Below are 23,201 nucleotides of genomic sequence, written 5' to 3'. Positions count from 1 at the left end.
TTAGAGTGAAAAGTGAAAAGCGACCTAAATTTGAAGGGTGCGAAGTGTAATTAATCATATTCCTTATTGTATGCATAAGGGTAGAATACTAAGTTAGCATGGAACAGAAAGTGGTGGTCAACCCAGATTGGGCCTTGGGTTGGGGGACTCCAAACAGGGTGTCCCATTAATCCAAACAACGAAAAGGACAAAAGCACCCTTATAAGACAACCCTTTCGTCCAGCCTCGGTTTTCCACATTGACCCTACAGTCCCGTTCCCACTCACTCCTCCCACCACTTTCTCTTCTGTCTTTCCCTAAAGGGAGGGGGGACTAGTAGAGTGGACCGGTCAGGTCAGGGACAAAATAGTCAGACCCTTAAATTTGCATTTTGCAATTTGCAATCCCCTCCCTCTCAAATGTGGGACCCACATTCCAGCCACGTGGCGTCCGACGTGGCGGTCCTAAACCAGCATCTTCTGCTCATTTGCTTTGGTAGACGCCAGGTGTAACCGTCAACCAGGAGCCAACAACTGCACCCAACAACAGAAAATTGAAAGAAGTATTTGTAAATTTGTAATAAGAAAGAAGGAAAATAAAAAAACAGCGAAAACAGCAAAAAATATTTTTTTAGAGAGACAAAGTCTTTCTCTCTCTATAAAAAACACACCCACTCTCTCTCTGTATACTTCCTCACTTTCTCCTCTCACTCTCTCTCTCTCTCTTTTCTTTTTTCTTTTTATTTTAAAATGTGTTTTGGTGTTATTTGGGTTGTTGGGCTTTGCCGGAAAATCTAGGAGAGGGGAGACAAAATTTTCTCGGTAGCCAAACAGCGGAGGAGACGAGTCAAATGTGATGGGAAGTGGAGTGTCGAGCCTCTTCTCTTGCTTCAGACCGGTTCACCGGACCAACAACCACCACCAACCGGACCACGACGACGTCGTCTTCGCCTCCTCCGAGCCGCTGGACGAAACCCTAGGCCACTCTTTCTGCTACGTGCGCTCCTCAGCTCGCTTCCTCTCGCCGACTCAGTCGGATCGCTTTCTTTCCCCTTCCAACTCGCTCCGGTTCTCGCCTACTCACGAGCCAGCTCCTAATCATAGGATCCGACCCGGATTGCCCGAAACCGGGTTCAAAGCCATCTCGGGGGCTTCTGTGAGCGCCAACAGCTCCACTCCCAGAACTGTCCTCCAGCTTGACAATATTTACGACGATGCCACTGAGAGTGTTCTCGGTGGCGGCTTTGGTGGTGGAGTCCGGGGGAGCATAGTGAATGGGTTCGAGAGTACGTCGTCGTTCAGCGCTCTGCCGCTTCAGCCCGTGCCACGTGTCGGCGGCGGCGAGCGCGATCCCTCGGGCCCAATGGAGAGGGGCGGGTTCTTTCTCTCCGGCCCAATTGAGCGCGGCGCGCTCTCCGGCCCACTCGAAGCCACCACCGCAAACAACGGGCCGGACGGCGGGGTCCACTTCTCGGCCCCTCTCGGCGGCCTTTACATGAAGAAGAGGCGGAAGAAGGGCATTTCGGGGATTCGAAAGGCGCTGTACCGGAACTTTTCGGAGAAGAAGCAGCGCCCGTGGGTGGTTCCCGTGCTTAATTTCGTGGGCCGGAAGGAGGGCCCTGCCAACGGCGGCGGCGGCGAAGAACACGAGCCCAAGAACGAGGCCAATGTCCAGTGGGCTCTTGGCAAAGCCGGGGAGGACCGTGTACATGTGGTGGTATCGGAAGAGCAAGGGTGGCTATTTGTTGGGATTTATGATGGGTTTAATGGCCCCGATGCGCCGGAATTCTTGATGGGTAATCTTTACCGTGCCTTTTACAATGAGCTTCAGGGCTTGTTTTGGGAGGATGATGATGTTCAGGAAGCCCAAGAAGCCATTAACACTAACCCACCACCAAATGTAGCTTCAGAGACTGAAGTGGTTGTAGAGGTTAAAACTGATGGTGAAGTTTCAGATGCTGGGAATGAGGGGAACTCAAACCCCTTGCCTACAGCTGATCGGACAAAGAGAGTGACGTTTCAATCGGACAGTAGGAGGCGGCAACTTTGGCAATTGCTCGCCGAGGCTGCCGCCGAAGATGGGCTTGACCTTTCAGGTTCGGAGAGGTTTGCATTTTCTGTGGATGACGCGCTGACAGCGAGTAAGCTGACAGCAAGCAATGGGGGTTCAGGGGTGAGTAGGCAGTGGCTTTTACTGTCGAAATTGAAGCAGGGGTTGTCGAAGCATAAGGAGGGTCAGGGTCCCGGTAGGAAGTTGTTTCCTTGGAGGTTTGGTTTGGAGGATAAAGAGAAGGTTGAGGTTGAGGTTGGGAATGAGAATAGAGTTGAGGAGGAGAGGTCTGCTCCAACTGGTAGGAAGAGGAAGGAGGGTCCAGTAGATCATGAATTGGTGTTGAGGGCATTGTCCAAGGCTTTACAGGTGACTGAGGATGCATATTTGGATATGACTGATAAGGTTCTTGATACAAATCCGGAGCTTGCTTTGATGGGGTCGTGTTTGTTGGTTGTGCTAATGAGGGATGAGGACGTGTATGTGATGAATGTTGGGGATAGTCGGGCTATTGTTGCACATTATGAGCCGGAGGAAGTTGGTTCAAGCATGGAATCGAGAGGAAAGAGGGACAATGGTTTATGCACTGAGGATATAACTGAGGAGTCCTCAGCTGTGGCCAATGAGGCTCCTACTCAAGCAACGAGATTGGCTGCATTGCAACTGTCCACTGACCACAGCACGAGCATTGAAGAAGTAAGTTCTGTGGTCCTCATGTATGTAGCTTTAGTTCTCATGCTAATATGGTTTGATCAGTCATTCCTGCATTCCTACATGGGTATACTGTTTGTCAAGCGCTTATTGGTGGGAATTATTTTGCTCGAGGAGCTTGTGTTTTTCTAATTGTCTTTTTACTGAAGAATCCTGCATTCGTATCAGAAACTTTTTGAAGGACTTAAGCCCAATTACTTAATTCTATCCTGCAATTTTATCTCCTGCTGATACATCTTTATCATAGAGTCTACCTTCTTCTGTATGACAAGTTGTTGAGAGAAATTTTTACAGCTTGAAGCACACTTCTTGGCAGTGTACTTAATGCCAGATATAGTCTCTGACTTCTAGAGTTAGATATTATATTTGTACTCTACATTTTTGCCCTTTGAACTCCTTTGCATTGCACTATGCATTGCTAATCATGAATTTAGTTTTTGTGACCTGCTGGAGGGGGAGCTAGTATTGAAATCCTTTTAATTTGCTTTCATGGCCCCTACTGTGCACATTCCTGAATGAACTGACTGCGGTCACAGCAGTTTATGTTTAAGTGGTCTCCTTTTTTATTCTTAGAAAATGCCACTTTCTTATGTTCCCAATGAAGCCAATATATGCAGAAGTGAATGACGAAACTTGTTTTTGTAAATGTCTCTTTTTGTTGCTTAAGCTTCCGATTCTTCTTAAAGTGTCAGGAAAAATTGTTGTGTTAAATTTAGGGTGCCTTATTCATTGGAAATCTAAATCTAGCAATTATTCTTTTAAACAATTATATTATGAAAAATAAAATAATTGAACTGTATAGAAAGTGTGTTGCACTTTAGAATTTGTTTTTGTTACTATTTATCATGTGTTCCAAAAGAAAAATTTTCTTGCTATTGCATTTATCACATCATGTTTTAACTGTTTAAATAAGCTTACCCCCATTGTATCATCAGTTGGTTAAGCTTGATCCTGTTCAATTCACCTCACCAGTCTGTTTTCCTGGGGATGGGGACGGCAGGCTGAAAGAATTGAGGAAGCTTCCTTTTCCGTCCCATCTTTATTTGTTATCTTGTTGTTTGCCTTTATCATCAATGTTTTCCCCAATGGATTGGAACAATTTTTGGAAGCTTCATTGCAAGTTTCCTTTTCCTTAGTGTGAGTTCTTGGATGATTAATGTCTACTCGTGGATTTTGATAAAAAAAAAAAATGTCTCCTTGTGGATGTGTAGTTGACCTGCATATGTTGATAATTATGAAGTGTTGTCTGTCAATTGCCTGGTGAATTTTTCACCTCAGGAGTCCAGACAATTAGTTCTCACTATAACAAAGCACTTGCACACTCTTTTTTGTCTTCTCATTGATGACAATGTTTGGGTGTCCTTCTTTGTACTAGGCTTGTTGGTTTAATCTTTGTTTGTTTGTTTGTTTGTTTGTTTGTTTTTTTTTTTTTTTTTTTCAGTCCATTTGTCTTTTGGTGACTACTATAGGCATCACCCTTGATTAGTTTCCTGGTCATGTTGTTGATGCATCTTAGCTCATATTTGGTTTCTAATGTTTTTAACAATTTATCTTTTAATTATGCAGGAAGTGATCAGAATCAAGAATGAACACCCAGATGACAAACATTGTTTTGTCAATGATAGAGTGAAAGGTCGTCTTAAGGTTACCAGAGCGTTTGGGGCAGGATTTCTGAAAAAGGTTCTATAGATATACTTGTTAACTGTCCCAATAAATTTCACTTTTTGCACGGTTTGGCATTAAATCTTTTTGTACCTACTTATAAGAATATTGTAAGTGTTCATAGAGGCACAGACTAAAACTTGTCATGTTTGGCTTTTTTCTATTCAGTCCTTCCAACTTTTTAATTCACCAAGGTTGGCATACTCTTCATTTTCCTTTTTCTTAAAATATCAAAATTATTTATGCTATGGAAGAAAGGAAAATATAACTGAATCATTTTTTAGTATAATATAGATGTAAATCATTTTGATATAAAAGGGGTAAATAATTGAAGATGCTTATTTCCTAGACTATTGAGAACCTGGAGTGGAAATGTTAGCTTTAATCTTGCAAGTGACCAATGTGCATACTTTTCACTGCCTGCTGATGAGATGAGAGGAGGAAGTGGTCCTAGTGGATAGTCGCATGATTCTTTATACTTTTATTGGAAAGTTGTGGCTTGATATAACTTGCTGCTTAATTGAGTGACCTTTCAAGATTACTCTAGTTATTGATATATAGTCTCAACTGGCCCAAGTTGTGCTTGGCCAGCTCCCTTGTGTCCATATTTATTATTATACTGTATACGTAAGACTTTGCTGTATGATTTAATCAAGTTGGAAGGCAAATTACTTATGATATGGTGTTTGACTGCTCATGGTGCTTACGTGTACAACTACTTTTGGTTGCATAGTCCGGTATGAACAATATCTTACTGTAGCTAATAATGTGATCTTTATTGTTGGTACAGCCCAAGTTGAACGATGCAGTATTGGAAATGTTTCGAAATGAGTACATTGGTACCGCACCATACGTATCATGTTTACCTTCTCTTCGCCACCACAGACTATGCCCTAGAGATCAGTTTTTAGTCCTCTCATCCGATGGTTTGTATCAGTATCTAACCAATCAGGAAGTAGTTTCTCATGTTGAGAATTTTATGGAGAAGTTTCCTGATGGAGACCCTGCACAACACCTGATAGAGGAGCTTCTTTTCCGTGCTGCAAAGAAAGCTGGTAAATGTTGGCATTTCTTCTGGCTATTATATTTTGTTAATTGTTTATGCATACTCTTTGCTGCTTTTATAAAAAGTATTGAAAACACTTTACATTCCACTAAGCAGATAATTTGCAGAAAGAAGTACCTACACTAACCTTAATATTTTTAAGGGCCCTCCCCTACTAATGTGATGGGTTGCAATTTTGCATAATCCATTTCTACTACCATGCATGTTATAGTAGGCATTAGACTTAGTCAGCTCTTATGCTTTGTGCTTGTGAAAACCTATAGCCTATACTAGGAATGATTAGTTAATATGTCATATTTGAGGATTGCTGAAGGGGATTGCTATTTGCTCTCCGCAAAAGCCTATTTGCACTCCTGCAGAGGAGTGCAAGAGTAAAAAAGGAGAGCAATGGCGCTCTCCTTGTTGTAGCAATTTGATTTTATTGGGTTAATACGAATAAGGCATGTGACTTTTTTGTTACCAGAAATTGATTTTGATTTACATTTTAAGAAAAAGAATCAAGTCTTGTTTGTAAGACTTTTCAATGATAAGTTTGGTGAAATTGTTGAATTGAATTATTTAGTGTTGTTAACAGTTCCATTTGATTTAATGTGAGGAAGTGGATTTTTGGACTTCAGTGCCTAACAAATTTAGATATATTCCATTCCTTTTTCTTCCTGTGGATTGGGAATTGTGAAATCTTAATTTTCTTTTGTTGTTAGATTTAATGCTTTTAATTGTAGAGTTTGGTTGATGAGGTTTTGATTATATCTTTGGTGGACTGCCGGTTCACTGTTGCTGTAGTGCTGTTCAGTTTTTATCAATAAAATTAATAATTTTCCAATTAAAAAAAGGAGAAAGGTTTAACTGTTAGTATCTCGAAGTGGCTTCTTATTTCTTGCTTTCTCTTTAACTAGTAAACTACTTTTTGCTGACATATATATATATATATATATATATATTAAGGGACCCTTAATGGAAACTCCATGTATATATATATATATATGTGTATATATATATATATATATAGGGTGTTTCTCTCTTGCGGAAGCTCCCATGCGGAATGGGTGTAGAAGGTAAATGAGAGCCACAGGATTGTTATAACGGCTCAGATGCATTTGGAGATTTTAAGTGACATTGGGTACTTTTACAGTTTTATCCATCAGCAATCCAAACCCGTTAAACAAAAAGAAGGGGAAAAAAAAATACACAAGAAAAGAGAACTGAAGTATTGTTTTGTCAAAACAGATAACTCCTTCCATCTTCAATCCTTCAAACCCAGCTTTCTTCCCATCTTCATACCCAGGTTAGATTTCGACCAAAAAAAAAAAAAAGAAACGCGGGTTAGATGTCTTTTTCCTAAATGTATAATTCTGGCAGAGTTCTCTCTCCCTCTCTCTCTAGTTGTGATTGTTTCTAATCTTCACTTTAGCTTCAGTTTAGTTATTTGGTTGTGATCTTAGAATCCAACCTGATGAAACTTGCAAGACATAGTGTTCCAAAAAGAAGTTTCTATGAAGCTCTACAAACACCTAGAGCAGAACAGTCCAAATCTAAACCCAAAAAAAAAAAATCCTCACAAAAAAGAGGAGAATCTTATAACTCCAAAACTGAAGAAGCTTGAAGGAATGAAAAACAGTTCCAAAATGAAAGTTTTATGAAGCTTGGAGTCAAAATCGCAGTTGGGTCTCAAAATCCCTAAAATACCCAAAACCAAACATGAAAATTGAGAATCTTAAATTAGATAAAACAGAACTCTAATGTGGGTCTGAAGTTTTGAAGGTGAAATCAAGCTTTGAAGATGGAAGGAATGGGAGAGAGGGTTCTCTCTTCTGAGTCTCTAGAGCGTTCTTTTCTTTTCTGATGACAGAGGTTCTCTTTTTTTGAATGTTTTTTATGTCTAATGGGTTTGGATTTGTTAACGGGTAAAGACTACCCGATGTCACTTAAAAATTGCATCTGAACTGTTATAACATCCTGTGGCTCTCATTATTCTTCTGTAAGAGAGAACTCTCTAGTGTGTGCATGATTGCGTCTTTCTGTGCATACTCGCGTTGTGGGTGCATGTGAATGCGTATTGATAGTTACATATTAGATTTCAGTAATGGCTAGTAGTATTTTTCTATACGATCCCATTGAGTGACTATCATTGAAGAATCAGTTCTTTGTAGATAGTTGAGTTCAAGGAAGGTGCCTTAGGTTTATGCATCTAAGGTTTTAGGTTTTTGGCCTCCCTAAAACATACTTTGTCAAATACTTGAAATGAAAATTATATAGAAAATATTAATTTTTTCTTTGGCCTCGTCCACAAATCAAACACAGTGAGCTATATTTCATTTTCACTTATACTGACGAAACCTACATTTATTGTATTTCTAAATGGAGGGAAGAAGTTACTTCTTAAAGTGGTTTTGGTATTTCATGTAAGTGGAGAGACTGAGTTGGATCCTGGAATAGAAGTTGGCAGTAACAACTAACAAAAACTCCATTCAGTTCCTCTTTATTTGATATTCTCTATGCTTTCCAATTGTTTCATTAGCAGTTGTCAGAATTTGGGTGTGTTTTTTGGCTTTGAACGTGAACTGTTTTGGTTTGCAGGAATGGATTTCCATGAATTATTGGACATCCCACAAGGAGATCGCAGGAAGTATCACGATGATGTTACCGTTATGGTTATATCACTCGAAGGAAGAATTTGGAAGTCATCAGGAAAGTACCTTTGACAACTTTATACCCAAGCAATGTTCTCTATAACAGGCAATATTGCAATTTCAGTTTTCAGCTAGAGATATTCTACAAGCAGTATGGAAAGCTTTGCTGCTGACCGCATTCCATGGGTCCATTAGGTGTTTTTTTCTCTCTCTCACAGCATAAGCATACAACTAATAGGGATGGTAATGGAAAAAAGGCTGATGTTAGATATCATCAATTACTTAATAGATGCAAAATATTGGGTTGATGATGAAAATGAGAAATTGCAGATGGAGTTGTTGGGAAATGCTCTTTAGGGGGAAACAAAATCTTTTCTTTTTGTCCCTTTTCTTTTAGACTTCATTTTTGTTTAAAGAAAAAAAAAATAGAAAATTTGCATAGTTTGGAGGGAGGCTCTTTCCATATCATCTGTGCCTTTGTGCCTTTCTCTTTTCTTCTTTTCGTTCCAGAGCCGAAAATGTGTTTGTAAATTGGTGGGGGTACAGATTTAGTTACCGAACTTTGAGCATTCCCTTGTCAATACTGAGCATCTGTAATTTTGAAGGTGGGTTTTCCACCATTGCGGATAACAAAGAGTTCTTCAAAATTTTACCAGGATCTTTGTGTAGAAATTATATTGGCTTGTTACCCCAAATTTAACTAGGATCTTTCAGTAGAAAGTATATTTTGTGTAGCATGAAGTCACAAGTCACAACCAAGTGCAAATGACCCCAGAATTTAATTTGTGAAATTGACTCCCCATTTTGGGATGGAAAACTAGGACTAGTATTGGAAAGAAGAGTAAATTACAGATGCAGTGAGCTGGAAAAACTAGTATTGGAATTTGGAACATATCTAAATTTTTTAGGTGCAAATTACCGGCACCTCTTTGGCTTTCAACTTAAATGGTTTTAATTTCAATCAGTCAGTGGGTTTAATTTCAATCAATAGTTGACAGTGAAGGTGGTGTAATTAACACTTGGGGATGAGGTCATGTAATTAACACTTGAGGCTGATATTATTAACCGCACTAACCTTGATATGGAAGTTATGCATGAATGTAATGCTCATAATTTTACTCTAGACCTAGCTGCTGTTGGAGCTTCTAAATGCGGTGTTTGGGTAAACCGTAAACATGAAACAAGAGCGAAAAACAAAAAACACAAAAAGAAGCGTTGATTTGCAATCCATTTCTACGGCCATTTAATTAACTGGTTGAAGATGTAGGGGCTCTTTAAGTGGTAAACTAAAAGGTACTTTACTCTCAACAGCTTGACTCTCTTGCCTTTTCTTTTCACTTGACTAAAAGATAAATTATATAAATTATTAGTTGTAACTTGTAAGCACAACTAACTTAAAGTGAGCAAGAAACCTACCATGAAAATTAATTTAAACTTTGGGTTCAACTGTTTGGCTGATCTAAATTAAAAACAAGAGAAAAATTGTGTTCAAGCTAATGATTGAGACTAATAAAAGGGTCTCTTTAGATGGAATCATTTCAAAGAATTTGGGTTTTGACAATAAGGCTAACTTAGTTTTTTATTTTATTTTGAAGAAATTGGATATAATGCATTTGAAATAACTCTATACAATATATTGAAATGAATCCCAGTTTTTTTTCTTGGTGAAATGAATCTGAGTTAATTATATATAATGAATCATTTGAAATTGTTGTGTTTTTTCTTTTTCTTTTAATACAAATATAAATATTTATGTATTGTAATAATTCAATCGAGCAATTTAACCATATATTCTCTTCATTTTGTTGAAAGATGTCTCATGTCATCATGTGTGAATCTCCCATCCACAGACATTAACAACAAGAAATACCCACAAAATCCCCTATAAGATGCAAAGAATATTATTCCTGCGAGTTGCATAAAGCATATTGTAAGACAAGTTTGAGCACAATCAATCCGGAAGATCAATAATGAGGTCTACAAGAAGGAACCTATTTCGTTGTTGTGAATAAATGCATTATCGTCAGCAAAGCAAAAATAATTCTAGCATGCAGCTAGCTGCAAGAACCGTGATGAAGTCTGAAAAGTTGTATATGGAACTAAGTTATGCTTAAAATATTTGGGTTTCCACCTAGTGCAAATTGGGGCAGTACAAGCCTCCAACTATTCTGATACAAAAAGTTACTGTGAAATATTCAATGAATACATTTCACAATTTGCAGAGTATAAACAATACAAACTAGCATTGATGAAAGACCACTGTAATTACAGTTGATGGTCCAACACTTAAGAAGCAGTGATGGCAGCAGATGGAGCCTGTGACTGCACCCATGACACTAAATCCTCCCTAGTTGCCACAAAACAACCAGCTTTCTCTTCACTCTGCCTAAATGGTGCAGCCAATTTCTTCACATGAGAACCAAAGGAATGGGCCAGTCCTTGAGAGAATTTGTGAGTTCCCGTACCGGTTTGAGCTGAAAACAACTCCGGCAACGTCTCCTCGCGCTGAACAATTTTGTAGAGAGTTCCCATCCACTCTTCAAGTGCAGTGTGGGCTGCACCAATGGATAGTGACCTAACATCCAAACACCACTCTCTTGCAGTCTTGTTGTGCAAACCTGGATACAACCCATATAGGGTTCCCAAATAGAGCAGCTCATGAGCTCTCTCATGGTTATTTTTGTTTCGACATATATCGATCAAGCAATTACAGAAGGGTCTTCGGGATTCAACCGCAGTGCCACCAATAACATCCCTAAATTCATCTTTAATTGTATCAAACGTAACTTTTTTATCTTGCAGCACTTTGACAACGGAAACCAACTTTGGGTTAGCCAGCTGCAAACAGGAAAGGACCTTATCCTCATCCTCAGTTTTTTCACACAATGACACAACAGACAGTAAGCACCCACAAAGCCTATCATCTGGTTTAACCCCTCTTTCAACCGCGATTTCGAAGACTCGAACCATATCACCAAATCTTCTAGCCTTGCCCAAGCACTGAATCAAACAAGTGCACCCCATGACATTGAGCTCAACACCCAACTCAGACATTTCTTCAAACAACCCCATTGCCTCCTCAACATTCCCTCCACTCCCAAAAATGTTCAACATTGCTGTGTAACTCCAACTGTCTGGCCTACAATGCTTCGACTGCTTCATATCCTCGAAAAGCCTCTTAGCTTCCTCCTCCAAACCAATGTCAGCACACATATTCAACAATGTGTTGTACAAAATGAAGTCCATAGGCCACTTGTTCGACCTCATTCGCTCCCATAATTGCAAAGCATCTCGAGACCACCTCGCCTTGCCATAGATCTTCACAAGCGCTGTTAATGTTTTCTCATTTGGGGTTAGCCCGGATGCAACCATTTCTTCGAATAAACTTCTTGCTAAACCAGGCTTTCCAGCCTTCCCCATTGCCTCTAACAATGTATTGTACACAACCAAATTAGGCTGCACACCAAGAGAAGTCATTTCTTGCAAGACATACCTAATGCCATCATAGTCCCCAGCCTCACCAAACATCTTACCCAATACAGAAAATGCAATGGGGTCAGGTGTCCACCCACTAGCTCTCCCTCTCTCATATAAACTAAGCACCTCTTCAACCTTTCCCAATTTGGCATAAACATCTAAAATAGCAGAGTAAGTCACCTCATCAGGCATTAAACCAGTCTTGTACATCCTCTCAAACCACTCCACTGCCTTATCAAAAAGATTGGACCTCTTGGCACAAGTAATTATAGTGGAGTAAGTAATATTATCAAGCTCAATCTCATTGTTTATCATCTCATTGGCAAGCTGTTCAATGAGTTGAAACTGCCTCCCAAACCTCAAAGACTTCATTGTGACATTGTAGAATATGGTTTCCATGGGAAACAAATTCTGGGTCTTGACCCAATTGAAGAACATGTGGGTTTTCTGCCATGGCTTCAAGCTATTGAGTATCAAAAGCGCATTTTCTCTAGTGGGTGGGTGTGGGATTTCTTCAAGAGCAGCCAAGAAAGAAGCTTTAGTGGCATCACAAGCATTGAGTTTCTGAGCAAAGACCCTGAGATCCCTCACCTGAGGATTGTACGAGTAAAGAGACCGCTTCTGCCTTTGCAAAGAGAGCACAGAGCGTTTGGGCTTGGCGGGGTTGACCCAAATGGACTTGGGCTTAGATATCAACTGGGTTTGGTCATTGTCCTTGGGAGGAGGCTCAGACAAAGTGGTTGTGGTTAAAGGCTTGAGTTGCTCAGACAAAGATGGGGTTTTGGGTTCTGATAAATCTGGTGGAGATTTTGGAGGAGACTTGGTGGACCTGCAAGAAAGGGTGAATCTTTTGGTTTGGATTTGCCTAAGGGGTGAAGTGAAGAAGATGGGTCTCTTTGTCTCTGAGGAATTCACAGTAAAATGGACATCTAGAGCTGAAGACAGAGCACTAGTAGTAGCCATGAGAGAGAGAGAGGGTGTCTCTTCTGGTTCAACACTAGAGCAAACCTATACTTTAGTACTTCTGTTCTGGATAATTTTGGTTACCTTATCTAAAAATCAAAACCACAATGTGCACAGAACCCTAAAATTGAATCAGAAAATAAAGGTTGAATTATTTGGGAAATGGATAAAAAAAAACAAAAAGGCCAAAAAATTGGGTTATAGATCCACCACGAGGGCGGGTAGCCTTAACCGGATGCGTCGGTAACAGGTAAGCTCGAAAGCTGTTCCCGTCCCTGTCAGGGGAGATGCCAACCATCTCTCCTTTCTACGAACACGTACAGGGAAGCAAGACTGCAGTCTATAAAGGCTCAATAGTTTTATAATGTTTCCGATGTGGGATTAGAGTGCATTTCAAATACAAAGGTTGGTTGGTTTGGGCTCCCTTTATTTGAAATTTTATGAAAAGTATACATATTTGCCTATTTGGCCATTAAATTATGATGACCCTGTGTCTAATTTCTATGCGGTGCACTTTGGATTTTGGCTTCATGGCTAAAATTTTACATGTGTAAACTAATGAACTTGATAGACATGCTCTTAGTTTGCATGAGGCTATATATTGGCTGGAGAGAGAGCCCCCTTGATTGCTTTCAAATATTACATTTAAAATTCTGATATAGCTGCTTTGCATTCCTATCTTTTAATGAAAGTAAAAAAGATTTTTTTTTTTTGATCGGTAAAGAAAATAAAATTATACAGGTAACAAGCACCAAAAAAATTGAGTTTCCTATTTTCCTATTTACTTCTTTCCCACTTTTTCCAGCAAAACAAACACAGCCCAAGTAAGAGTTCCATTTCCCAACAATAAAACGGGCCTTAAGGTGCAACCCTGGAATAATAGATTTTATTCATGTTTTATTAGAATGAATAGTATTAAACATCCACACAAATACTGTTTCTTTCCACTTCTCTGTTTGCTTGGGAATCACATGGAGCATCAAGCATTCAACAATTCAGACAGGACCAAAATTTGTTTGATTCTCAATGACAATTACAATTCCCGTAACCAATGATCAATGCTATTGTATCCCATTATGAGGATTCTTTAGTAGCAGGCTCCAACAACAATTCTTTAATTTGACTTTCTACCTTCTTCTTTATCCAAGCATAAGGTAATCCTTGGATCACCTCTGCACCAAAGGAAAAGAGGAGAGCCTTTCTGGCTGCCTCTAAGTTGATGCCACGTGCCTGGAAATAGAAGAGTTGGCTTTCTTCAAGGTCGCTTATTGCAGCTCCATGAGAACACTTGACATCATCAGCAATAATTTGAAGATTTGGTTTGAGATTTACAGTTGCACGAGGTGCAAGAAGAAGAGTTCTTGTTAGTTGTCCACCGTCTGTCTGCTGTGCATATCTGCAAAATATAAGTACGGATTTCGTAAAGGGCATACACTGTATAAGTGAGCAGAAAATGTGAAGAATCTGGACAATGATACAAGTTGAGGTTGCATTTAGAAAAGCTATCATCTAGGCAGCAACTTTATTAAAAGGAGACCCATCAAATTGCATGGTTTTAGTTGCACTACATTACAAGCATCTAATTTCATTGGTAAAGAACTACATAAATATGTAAGCTGAGAATCTCCAAGAAGTAAAAAGTCAGGAAATGGGCACAAAGTGATGTGAGGCGAAGTTAATAACAAGTCCACAATAACCATGGAATCAAATGAAAGAGAATTACCTGTTGACCTTTATGTTCCCATCAAATACGGCTTGTCCTAGAGAATGAGACACAATGCACTTATGAAGTTGTCGGGAGTAACCCCGTGGATGGTCCAGGACTACACTACTATGTAGATCTTGTGTTTGATCACCGACAGACAAGTGCAGTGTTGATAACTCAGTGATTGTCTCTGGTCCCAGTTGCTGAACATGGAGATTATGCCTGCTCAATTTTCCACCAGTGCTAACCTCTACAAGCTCATATGTACTAGTTGCTTCCTGTAAAAATCAACTTCATAAATTTTTCTGCAGATGGATCTACATGATACATACAAGGACAAAAGTTTAAAAAAGGAACAATTGGCACGGAAGTAACATTAGCATGGGGCCGTGGGCAGTGACAAAGGTTAAGAATTCATTCTCAAGTCACCTCCTATTAAACAACATATTGAAACAAATGGTACTCATAAACCTTACAGCATGTAGAGCTTAGCAGACAATTTATCTACTCAGCCTTACGGCCCTTACTGTTGGTCATGATACAGAGCAACTTAATCTTTACCATTATATGTAAATTCCACAGAAAACCAGTATCAACAACTTTGATGAAAGGATTGTCTTTCTCTGCAGTTTAAAGATACAGATTTAATTGATAAACCATATTCCATATTGGAACTATTCTCATTTTTAACAGCGCTCCTTGTGCATATATTTCCAATTTCAATTCCAAATAAGAATATTTTTCAACACAAGAAGATGGCTATGCATTTCAAGCAAAAAATAATTTGAAACTAGCAGGGCATGCTATCCATTTCAAAACTGAAACACGATGTGCTTGCATATTTTCTGAAAGTGGGAATAACTGGTTTTCACGGTATCATGCTTGAATAGGTAAAAAGAAGCTGCTTTACTACTTTAGTAATTCTCCTTCTTTGTGCTTGCGCATAAACCATAGATCTCCAAGAAGATAATCCAAGCAGAAAACACAAAAGTAAGGTCCTCAAAACTTAAAATAGCCATTTCCTTCCTGTCAACTAGTAGCTTATAAATCATACATTGACCAGATAAATAAATAAAACCAACTAAATTATAGGCAAATCTACATTCAGAAATGATTCGTTTCTTGCTTAATGTTCCATATGTAAGCTAATAAGTACTAACAACAAACAGAACCTAATTCTCTTTTCTAATATCTCCTCCAAATTGTACCATTTCCAAGCATCAGATACAGAGTCAACAAACAACCCATGAAATTAAACAAGTAACACAAAGAAGCAAAGAGAGAGATCAAGAAGTAACCTGGCGGACCGAAGTCCACTTGATATGGGCAGCATTCATTGATTGATTCTGAACATAAGAATGTCTAACTTTTCCTCCTTCTCCAACCACCACCTCCAAAACAGAATTAGTCCAATAACACTTATTCCCATCCCCGCCCAAGAACTCCTCAATTATACTAATCTCTCCTCCATTCTCCACCATCACGAACACCCTCGGATTCGATAGCGGCAGTTTATTTGACCCTATGTCGCCGCCCTCATTCGCCAAGTACCGCAAATATATAGGATTCTCCACCCGGCACCCGGACGGAACATAGATGACGGTTAAATCCGGAGCTCCAATTCCATTAATGGACCAAAACAAGTCTCCCTGAGAACTACTAGGCACAAACTTAGACACCCTTTTCATTATAGACTCTTCTGAGAGCTCCAGCAAGTTACCCACATAAACCCCATTTGGCAATTCGCTCAAATTCGACGAATTTACGACAAACCCATCAACTATAACCAAATTGGGGAAAATGGTATCTTCCAACATGCTTGAAAAGCTTGGTGGGCGAGAGGTTGGTTGGATTTGGGAGCTCTTGATGAAGGAGGTGTCTGTGAAGCGAAAGGGCTCGTCTTTGCGGGAAGGCCATGGGGTTGATAGGAGGGTTTCAGAGGAAGAGTCTCTGAGCTTCTGGAGAGGTAAAGAATAAGAAGAAGAAGAAGAAGATGATGATGATAATGAGGGTAGTGAGTCTTCAAGAGCTTCAGCTAGTTGGAGAACAAAGGGGTCTGAGAAGGCGAGCTGTGAAGTTGGGGAAGGTTGAATTGAAACTCTGGGTTTGTTTTTAGGGGTTTTAGGTGTGGAAAATAAGGGTACCGGAGGTCTTTGAAGGTGGGGTGTGAATGCTATGGCAGCCATGGATAGTGGGTTGTGAATTCTATTAAAAAGGTTCAACCTTTCTATTAAGCCATGAAACCGCACAGTTTTGATTAAAAAGAAAGAAAACCCTAAACTAAAAAACCTGTGGGCCCCATTCAAAACCCTTACATAGCCTCCGCCTCTCTCTTCCTCTCCCTCTCTCTCTCTCTCTCGCTCTGGGCGCCGGCCTTGGTAAGCTGCCTTCCTCCACCTGCACTGCACTTTCACTGCAGCTTTCACTGCCAGTCTTCTTCTTCTTAGGTGAGTTCTGGTTCAAGTTGACTGAGGCTTTTTTAATTTTCCTAACAAGTAGTTTCAGCTGCGTTCTGCAATATTCACATGTTTTCTGGGATTTTGAACTTTTGTTGTCATCTTTTAATTGCTGAACAATACTGCTTGATAGAGCAAGGTTTTGTCAACTGAGCATTTCAGCTAGATATTACTATTAGAAACGAAGGTTTGCTTTGAGTTTATTTTATTTATTTTTCGCTGAACAGTTTTTCAATGCAGTCCCAACCCTCTGTGAAAAAAAATCCTAAAACCCTAATACTCCTTGCTCACTCTTATTCTGCAGAGTCTGCACATAAACAGAAGAGAAAGAATGAAGGGGAAGAAGAAGAGCTCTCATCCAGTAGACTTAGTGAAAGAGCAGAAGATGAAGAAGATTCCAGACACTAAACAACAACAACAAGCGGAAGCAGACTCAGTGAAAAAGGCAAAGGAAAAGCAGAAGATGAAGAAGATTCCAGACACTAAACAACAACAACAAGAGGAAGCAGACTCTGACTCTGTTTATGATTCTGAAGCTGAACCTGAGTGGAGACCATCAAATCTTGAGGTATTTTCTGGCTTTGAGCCTTACTTGCACAAGTGCCAACTCTTGAGCTTACTTTATTTTTGTTTCCCATTTTCTGGGAAGCTCCTCTACAGCAGAGAACCAGACATTCCTCTGTTTTTTTTTTTTTTTGGTTTAGTTAACATTTATTTACAATGGTTTTTATCGATGGCCAAATGACATTTAGAGAAAGGGTTTAGGGTATAGGTGAGCATTTGGACCAAAATATTAAAACTTATTTAAACAAGTTGAATTTTATTAGATTTAAAATTTAAGATATGCTAGATAATAGGTTAAGATTGTTGATGCCAATTTCAAATGTAAATTTTTTCAATAGACCTAATAAATCTAACATAAGGAACTACCTAAGTTTTTTTTCCTAGTTTTGGGATGTTTTATTTTCATGGAATATAAAGTAGTGAGCTTTTTGTAATTGTAGGATTTGTCAGATGGTGAAGGATCTGACTCGGAGGATTATCCATCAATTCGAGACTCAGACTCAGAAGATGAAGAGAGTGATTCCTCCGAAAATGAGGTAGGCAGAAATATGGGAAAAAAAAGGTTTAAAGATGTAAAAGATGTGACTTACTTTTCCATGCCATGTCATCTGTTATTTTTGGTTCAAATGTTGTAAAACTCCACCTAGCCTAGAGGTCAGGTGTTATAAAATTTTCATGACTTTTGTAGAACAATGACACTGGCTTGCATTAAGAAGTTTTTCTGTTTTGACTGTGGGTTAATATGGTTAAGCATAACTATGGCAGGGCATTCTCAAAACAAGCAACAATGATGGCTTTGCCAATGATCTTGGTAATGATGACGGAAGTGAAAGTTCTGAACTTCATGAAGGAGTTGAGGAGAGTGATTCATCTGAAGATGAGGTCTGTTGTTTTCTTTATGGTATAATTTTTTTTTATGGTATGGTCACCTGAATGCATTTAAATGGCCTTTCCCTCATTTTTCTGTTTCTAATAGGTGGTTCCTCGAAATACAATTGGTGATGTCCCGCTGGAGTGGTATCGTGATGAGAAACATATCGGTTATGACATTACAGGAAAAAAGATAAAAAAGAAAGAAAAAGAAGATAAATTGCAATCCTTTCTTGCTAGTGCTGATGATTCAAAAAATTGGTACGTTTTGATTGCTAATATGATAGCCATCAATTGAGGGATGCAAAGTATCTGCTACTTTACATGGAATTTTAAGAGGAGAATTTTGGTATATTACATGCTAATTTTTAGTTGGGAAAATATATACATATATATATTTATGTATATTTTCCCACTGTTATTTTATTCTGTTCCTTTTATTTTTTCCAATTTGTTTTAAATGTTTAAATTTTACTCTGGTGTGTTTTTTTTTTTTTTACTTTTCAGGCGCAAAATCTATGATGAATATAATGATGAGGAAGTAGAACTGACGAAAGAAGATCTCAAATCTATAAGTAGATTGCTAGAAGGAAAGGCACCGCATGGTGACTTTGATCCATATGCGGTCTGTATATCCTACTAATCCAATTCTAATCTATTTGACATTCTCACATTGTTGATAAAAAAAAATATATCTGTAACATATAGTTATTTATAAAGAACTTTCTTACAAGTAAAATCTTCATTTTAAGTCGAAGTGAAATTCCCCATGTTTCTAGTACAGCCTTATGTTGATTGGTTTAAATGGGATGACGCCAAGCATCCGATGTCAAATGCACCTGAACCCAAGAGACGATTTATTCCTTCAAAATCTGAAAGTAAACTGGTAAGGCATGTTTAATGTATTGCTCCTGTTACTTTTTTTGGAAAAAAAAATGTATTGCTCCTGTTGGATGCGTTGCTTCTTTTGCTTTTTCCTTAGTTTTATTTCTTTCACTGTCAGCTTCTGAAATAAACAAGTGCTCTGCACTTCTTTTTATCTATTTTCGGGTTTTTCCCGGGTTTTGGTGGGACAAATATTATTATTATTATTATTATTATTATTATTTTTTTTTTTTGCAAGTTAGTATTGTGTCCTGTTTCATGCTCTGCTTTTCTTGTGAATCTACAGGTTAATAAGATTAAGTTGGCAATTCGTAAAGGTTTAATTAAGCCTAGAAAGACTAAAGAGGAAGAAGAAGAAGAAAAAGAAAGCGTTTATCCTTTGTGGGGTGATGACACTAAGTCAATGGAAAAGGATAGCCATTTATCTTACATTCCAGCACCGAAGCCAAAATTGCCAGGTACTAACTTTCACCCATATTCCGAGGATTGTTAAAAAAAAAAAAAGGAGGTATAGATCAATCCCCTTTTCCTGGTGAGAAGTATCTTGAGAGAAGGCCTAAAATTTATGTTTGGTTTTAGGCCATGAGGAGTCCTTCAATCCTTCTTTAGAATTCATTCCGACACAAGAAGAGATCAATTCTTATCAGTTAATGTATGAGGAAGACCGCCCTAAGTTTATACCTAAAAGGTAATGTTCAATGTGACCTGCAATTTAAACTAATGTTAATTTGCTACTCTTTCGGATAATTCAGCATCTAACATGCAGACCATTATCATATTGGTTAGGTTTTCATTTATGAGAAGCATCCCTGCATATGAAAATGCTGTTAAGGAATGCTTCGAAAGATGTTTGGATCTATATTTGTGCCCCAGAGTTCGGAAAAAGCGTGTAAGTGAGAAATCCAGATTGAGAAAAAGATTCAGTAGTGCTTATTGGATTAGGTTTTGATGGCTTTGCAAGATCTTTCAATTTATACAATCTACTTCTAATCATATGAAGGCAAGGATGATCATATTATTTAAAGTATGTCTTTTTATGTTCCAGATTAATATTGATCCTGAATCTCTGAAGCCCAAGCTACCAAGCCGAAAGGATCTCAAGCCTTACCCTGTAGCATGTTATCTTGAGTATAGAGGTCACAAGGATGCAGTTACATCAGTTTCTGTAGAAGCTTCAGGGCAGTGGATTGCATCAGGTGTGGATGTCATTCTTAATTCTGTGTTGCATTCATCCAGGTAAATTAAATTGGATGTAGGTCTCATCATCTGTTGTGGTTTGTTCAGGTTCGTTGGATGGAACTGTGCGCATTTGGGAGGTTGAAACTGGCAGATGTCTCAAGCTCTGGGAGGTTGGTGAAGCTGTCAAATATGTAGCTTGGAATCCTAATCCTGAGCATTCTATACTGGCTGTCTCTGTGTAAGGCTGCATTTATTTTTGGATGTATTTTTCCTGTACAGTTGTTTCACTGGGGATACTGTTACTTGACTGTAAATTAACCATTAGCATTTTTTTAGGGGACAAGATGTACTTCTTTTGAACACTGGTTTTGGGAATGAAGAAGTACAGAAAAGGAGTAAAGAACTTCTCTGTGTTGAAACGCCTACAACACCAGATGACTCTGGTCAGTGTGAGATTGTTATAGATTTCAATATCATATATCAAATGAATGGCGTCTAACCCTTGCAGGACATTTTTTTTCTTACATAGGAAAAACAGCGTCCATTGTAAGCTGGCTTCAAGATGATAAACATGAGGGAATCAGGTTAAGGCATTTCAAGGTACTTTGGCCTTTCCCTTCTCCAATTTATTTGTGGTTTAAGTTTGTTTCTTAAACCAAAGTCAAGATTGGAAATAAGATCTTTCTACGAAGAATTTTAACTGCTTACTTTGTTGGGCTCTTGTATCTTGTAGTCTGTGTCTTCAGTAGAATGGCATCGTAAAGGAGACTACCTTTCAACAGTGGTGCCAGCAGATATCCTTTTTGCAGTGTCAGTATATCATAGATGATTCTCTCTCTCTCTCTCTCTCTCTCTCTCTCTCTCTCTCTCTCAGTATATCATATCTATACCCCACAACCATAACCTCCTCCCCCTGAAAAAGAAAGTTCCTCAAGAATGAAGGCAATATCTTTAAAGGCTGCTGTGAGAGTGATTCAGGTGTATGAATTGAGTGTAGAGTTCAACTTGGGTCTGAGGTAAGATCACAAGTGACTGTAAACACTAACAAGGAAAAAGTCTATATTATATGCTACCGTAAGTTGTATTAAGATGGGTTTGGGAATATGTGTTTCTATTTGGTAGACATATGTTGTAAGGGAAATGAGGTTTATATTTGTTGTATGCAAATAAAGTTATTGTCATCATCTCCCTGAATTTCCTTGACCTAGTCTTACGCGAATCAAAATCAATTTATATACACAAGCTCTCTAAGAAGTTCACCCAGATACTTTCGTTCAAATTGCATGGGCTTGCAGTTACTTCAGTTTTCCATCCTACTCGCTCCTTCTTCTTCATTTCCACAAAGAAGGTTATTCGTGTTTACGATCTGGTGAAGGATGGAAAGCTCATCAGAAAGCTTGAGACAGGACTACGTGAAGTCTCCTCTATCGCAGTTCATCCATCTGGTAGTTTTTGATTTTCATTCATTAATTTTCTCTATTTCAATACACTATATACAACTGAATTGATCGAGTCCGTTCTTTATTCCCTTGTGACAGTTGTGCATCAATTGTACTCTGATTTACCTGAGGTGTACTGTTAATGCAGGTGATCATATAATTGTGGGGAGCAGAGAAGGGAAATTATGTTGGTTCGACATGGACCTTTCATCTAAACCTTACAAAACTCTCCAGTATGTCACATTTGTTTTGGAAACAACACATCAAATTCCATTTGCCCGATCATAGTAGTTCTTTTGGGTATATATATTTTTTCTCTGACATTTTGAAAACCTATCAGGTTGCATCAAAAGGACATCAACAATGTGTCTTTCCATCGTTCGTATCCCCTGTTTGCAACAAGCTCTGATGACTGCACTGCATATGTTTTTCATGGAATGGTTTATTCAGATCTTAACCAGAACCCTCTCATCGTTCCATTGGAAATACTCCGTGGTCATAAAAGTTCAAATGGGAGAGGTGTAATGGACTGTAAATTCCATCCTCGACAGCCCTGGTTATTCACTGCTGGTGCTGACTCGGTCATCAGACTTTTTTGCCATTGAGAAGAAAAGAAAGGTCAAACCGCCTTTCCTACGTAGGTCTTGCTACTCGATTATGGATCTCATTTCAGTAATCGGGTCTGAATTTTGATATGTGCTCTAAACATATTCTGTTAGTTGAATGTTTGTATGTCATGTGTAATACTGAAATGGTTCAATCAAATTTTACAGATTGATACGGCTGATATTTACCTAGAGTTGTTTAAATTACCAATTTATGAAACAACAAAACCACTCATTCAGAGTTTAATTTAGGGCCTGTTTGGTATTCTATTTAAAAACTATTTTTTGTTTTCAAAAACAAAAAAGCAAGTTTTAGTCAAGAAAACGTGTTTGATAGACCATTTTTAAAAACAGTTTTTAGAAAAAAAATTCAAAAACATGCCTCTTTTTAAAAATGATAAAATATTGTTTTTTTCATTTTTTTTTACACTTCCTTTTTTCTTAGATGTCATCATTTTTTAAATTTAAAAATTGTTTTCAAATTTCATACCAAACACGTTTTCAAATTTTAAAAATTGATTTTGAAAACTCACATTTAAAAAAAAAATCTTAATTTTTTTAAAAAAAATTTGAGTAGGATACCAAACGGGCCCTTAAAAATTCGACCCTTTTGATTTAGGTTGGTGGCACCAACTTCGTACTCTTTATTTAAATTTTTAATATATGTTGTTTTTCTGGGCCTGAGGTTGTGGAAGCAAAAAGTAAAATTTTGTTTGTTGGGGTATGAAAATTTTAGAGAGCTGTTATTTGCATACTCCTAACAATCTAATTTGTGAAATTACTTAATTGATACAAAGAGAAATAATCAAAAAGGACAACCTTTATTATTTGAAAAAAAAAAAAAAATTCTCCTTACACGCTCAACCCAACACTTTTACACATTCCATCCAACACTCTTAAACCTCAGCCAAAATAATCCTAAAACTCTCATTGCACACCCCCTCCTCTCATAATCTCATTT

At 38.4% G+C, this 23,201-nt stretch overlaps 4 protein-coding genes and 1 non-coding gene across 5 annotated transcripts; 2 read left to right on the top strand and 3 right to left on the bottom strand.

Annotated features, from left to right (window-relative positions):
* Positions 1-677: 677 nt before the first annotated feature.
* Positions 678-8,752, top strand: PLL1 (poltergeist like 1). The gene is made up of 4 exons (XM_086227944.1): positions 678-2,724; positions 4,306-4,419; positions 5,192-5,456; positions 8,045-8,752. The coding sequence occupies exons 1-4, from the start codon at positions 835-837 to the stop codon at positions 8,167-8,169; spliced, it is 2,394 nt and encodes a 797-aa protein (XP_086084070.1). The 5' UTR covers positions 678-834; the 3' UTR covers positions 8,170-8,752.
* A 1,415-nt stretch (positions 8,753-10,167) lies between these two features.
* Positions 10,168-12,689, bottom strand: LOC147273522 (pentatricopeptide (PPR) repeat-containing protein). Its single transcript, XM_086255911.1, has one exon. It carries the CDS (start codon positions 12,535-12,537, stop codon positions 10,384-10,386), a length of 2,154 nt encoding a protein of 717 aa, XP_086112037.1. The 5' UTR covers positions 12,538-12,689; the 3' UTR covers positions 10,168-10,383.
* A 34-nt stretch (positions 12,690-12,723) lies between these two features.
* On the bottom strand, positions 12,724-12,854 carry LOC147273521 (U6atac minor spliceosomal RNA). The gene has a single exon (XR_015119804.1). It is a non-coding gene; the product is annotated as a U6atac minor spliceosomal RNA (small nuclear RNA).
* A 532-nt stretch (positions 12,855-13,386) lies between these two features.
* ABCI7 (non-intrinsic ABC protein 6) lies at positions 13,387-16,482 on the bottom strand. Its single transcript, XM_086255912.1, has 3 exons — positions 15,541-16,482; positions 14,261-14,520; positions 13,387-13,933 (listed from the first exon to the last, which is right to left on the bottom strand). Exons 1-3 carry the CDS (start codon positions 16,426-16,428, stop codon positions 13,612-13,614), a joined length of 1,470 nt encoding a protein of 489 aa, XP_086112038.1. The 5' UTR covers positions 16,429-16,482; the 3' UTR covers positions 13,387-13,611.
* Positions 16,483-16,529: 47 nt separating this feature from the next.
* Positions 16,530-22,491, top strand: LOC147273519 (Transducin/WD40 repeat-like superfamily protein). Its single transcript, XM_086255910.1, has 18 exons — positions 16,530-16,689; positions 17,003-17,266; positions 17,703-17,798; positions 18,028-18,144; positions 18,239-18,393; positions 18,640-18,757; positions 18,917-19,018; positions 19,304-19,475; positions 19,597-19,705; positions 19,804-19,906; positions 20,063-20,213; positions 20,302-20,434; positions 20,533-20,639; positions 20,726-20,796; positions 20,930-20,990; positions 21,411-21,641; positions 21,784-21,868; positions 21,976-22,491. The coding sequence occupies exons 2-18, from the start codon at positions 17,030-17,032 to the stop codon at positions 22,238-22,240; spliced, it is 2,313 nt and encodes a 770-aa protein (XP_086112036.1). The 5' UTR covers positions 16,530-16,689; positions 17,003-17,029; the 3' UTR covers positions 22,241-22,491.
* The last annotated feature ends 710 nt before the right edge of the window (positions 22,492-23,201 follow it).

This window comes from Dryas octopetala, chromosome 9, assembly GCF_963921425.1.
Source record: "Dryas octopetala chromosome 9, drDryOcto1.1, whole genome shotgun sequence".
Lineage (NCBI taxonomy): Eukaryota > Viridiplantae > Streptophyta > Magnoliopsida > Rosales > Rosaceae > Dryas > Dryas octopetala.
Note: the sequence above shows the minus strand (reverse complement) of the source record. Positions and strands in the feature narration are given on the sequence as shown.

Coding starts and splice junctions, on each gene's coding strand:
- PLL1 (XM_086227944.1), top strand. CDS start 835: ATGGGAAGTGGAGTGTCGAGCCTCTTCTCTTGCTTCAGACCGGTTCAC. Junction 2,725..4,305: donor ACAGCACGAGCATTGAAGAA/GTAAGTTCTGTG, acceptor TTAATTATGCAG/GAAGTGATCAGAATCAAGAA. Junction 5,457..8,044: donor CCGTGCTGCAAAGAAAGCTG/GTAAATGTTGGC, acceptor TTTGGTTTGCAG/GAATGGATTTCCATGAATTA.
- LOC147273522 (XM_086255911.1), bottom strand. CDS start 12,537: ATGGCTACTACTAGTGCTCTGTCTTCAGCTCTAGATGTCCATTTTACT.
- ABCI7 (XM_086255912.1), bottom strand. CDS start 16,428: ATGGCTGCCATAGCATTCACACCCCACCTTCAAAGACCTCCGGTACCC. Junction 14,521..15,540: donor AGTGGACTTCGGTCCGCCAG/GTTACTTCTTGA, acceptor TGATTTTTACAG/GAAGCAACTAGTACATATGA. Junction 13,934..14,260: donor GGGAACATAAAGGTCAACAG/GTAATTCTCTTT, acceptor TATATTTTGCAG/ATATGCACAGCAGACAGACG.
- LOC147273519 (XM_086255910.1), top strand. CDS start 17,030: ATGAAGGGGAAGAAGAAGAGCTCTCATCCAGTAGACTTAGTGAAAGAG. Junction 17,799..18,027: donor GTGATTCCTCCGAAAATGAG/GTAGGCAGAAAT, acceptor TAACTATGGCAG/GGCATTCTCAAAACAAGCAA. Junction 19,907..20,062: donor CCAGAGTTCGGAAAAAGCGT/GTAAGTGAGAAA, acceptor TTTATGTTCCAG/ATTAATATTGATCCTGAATC.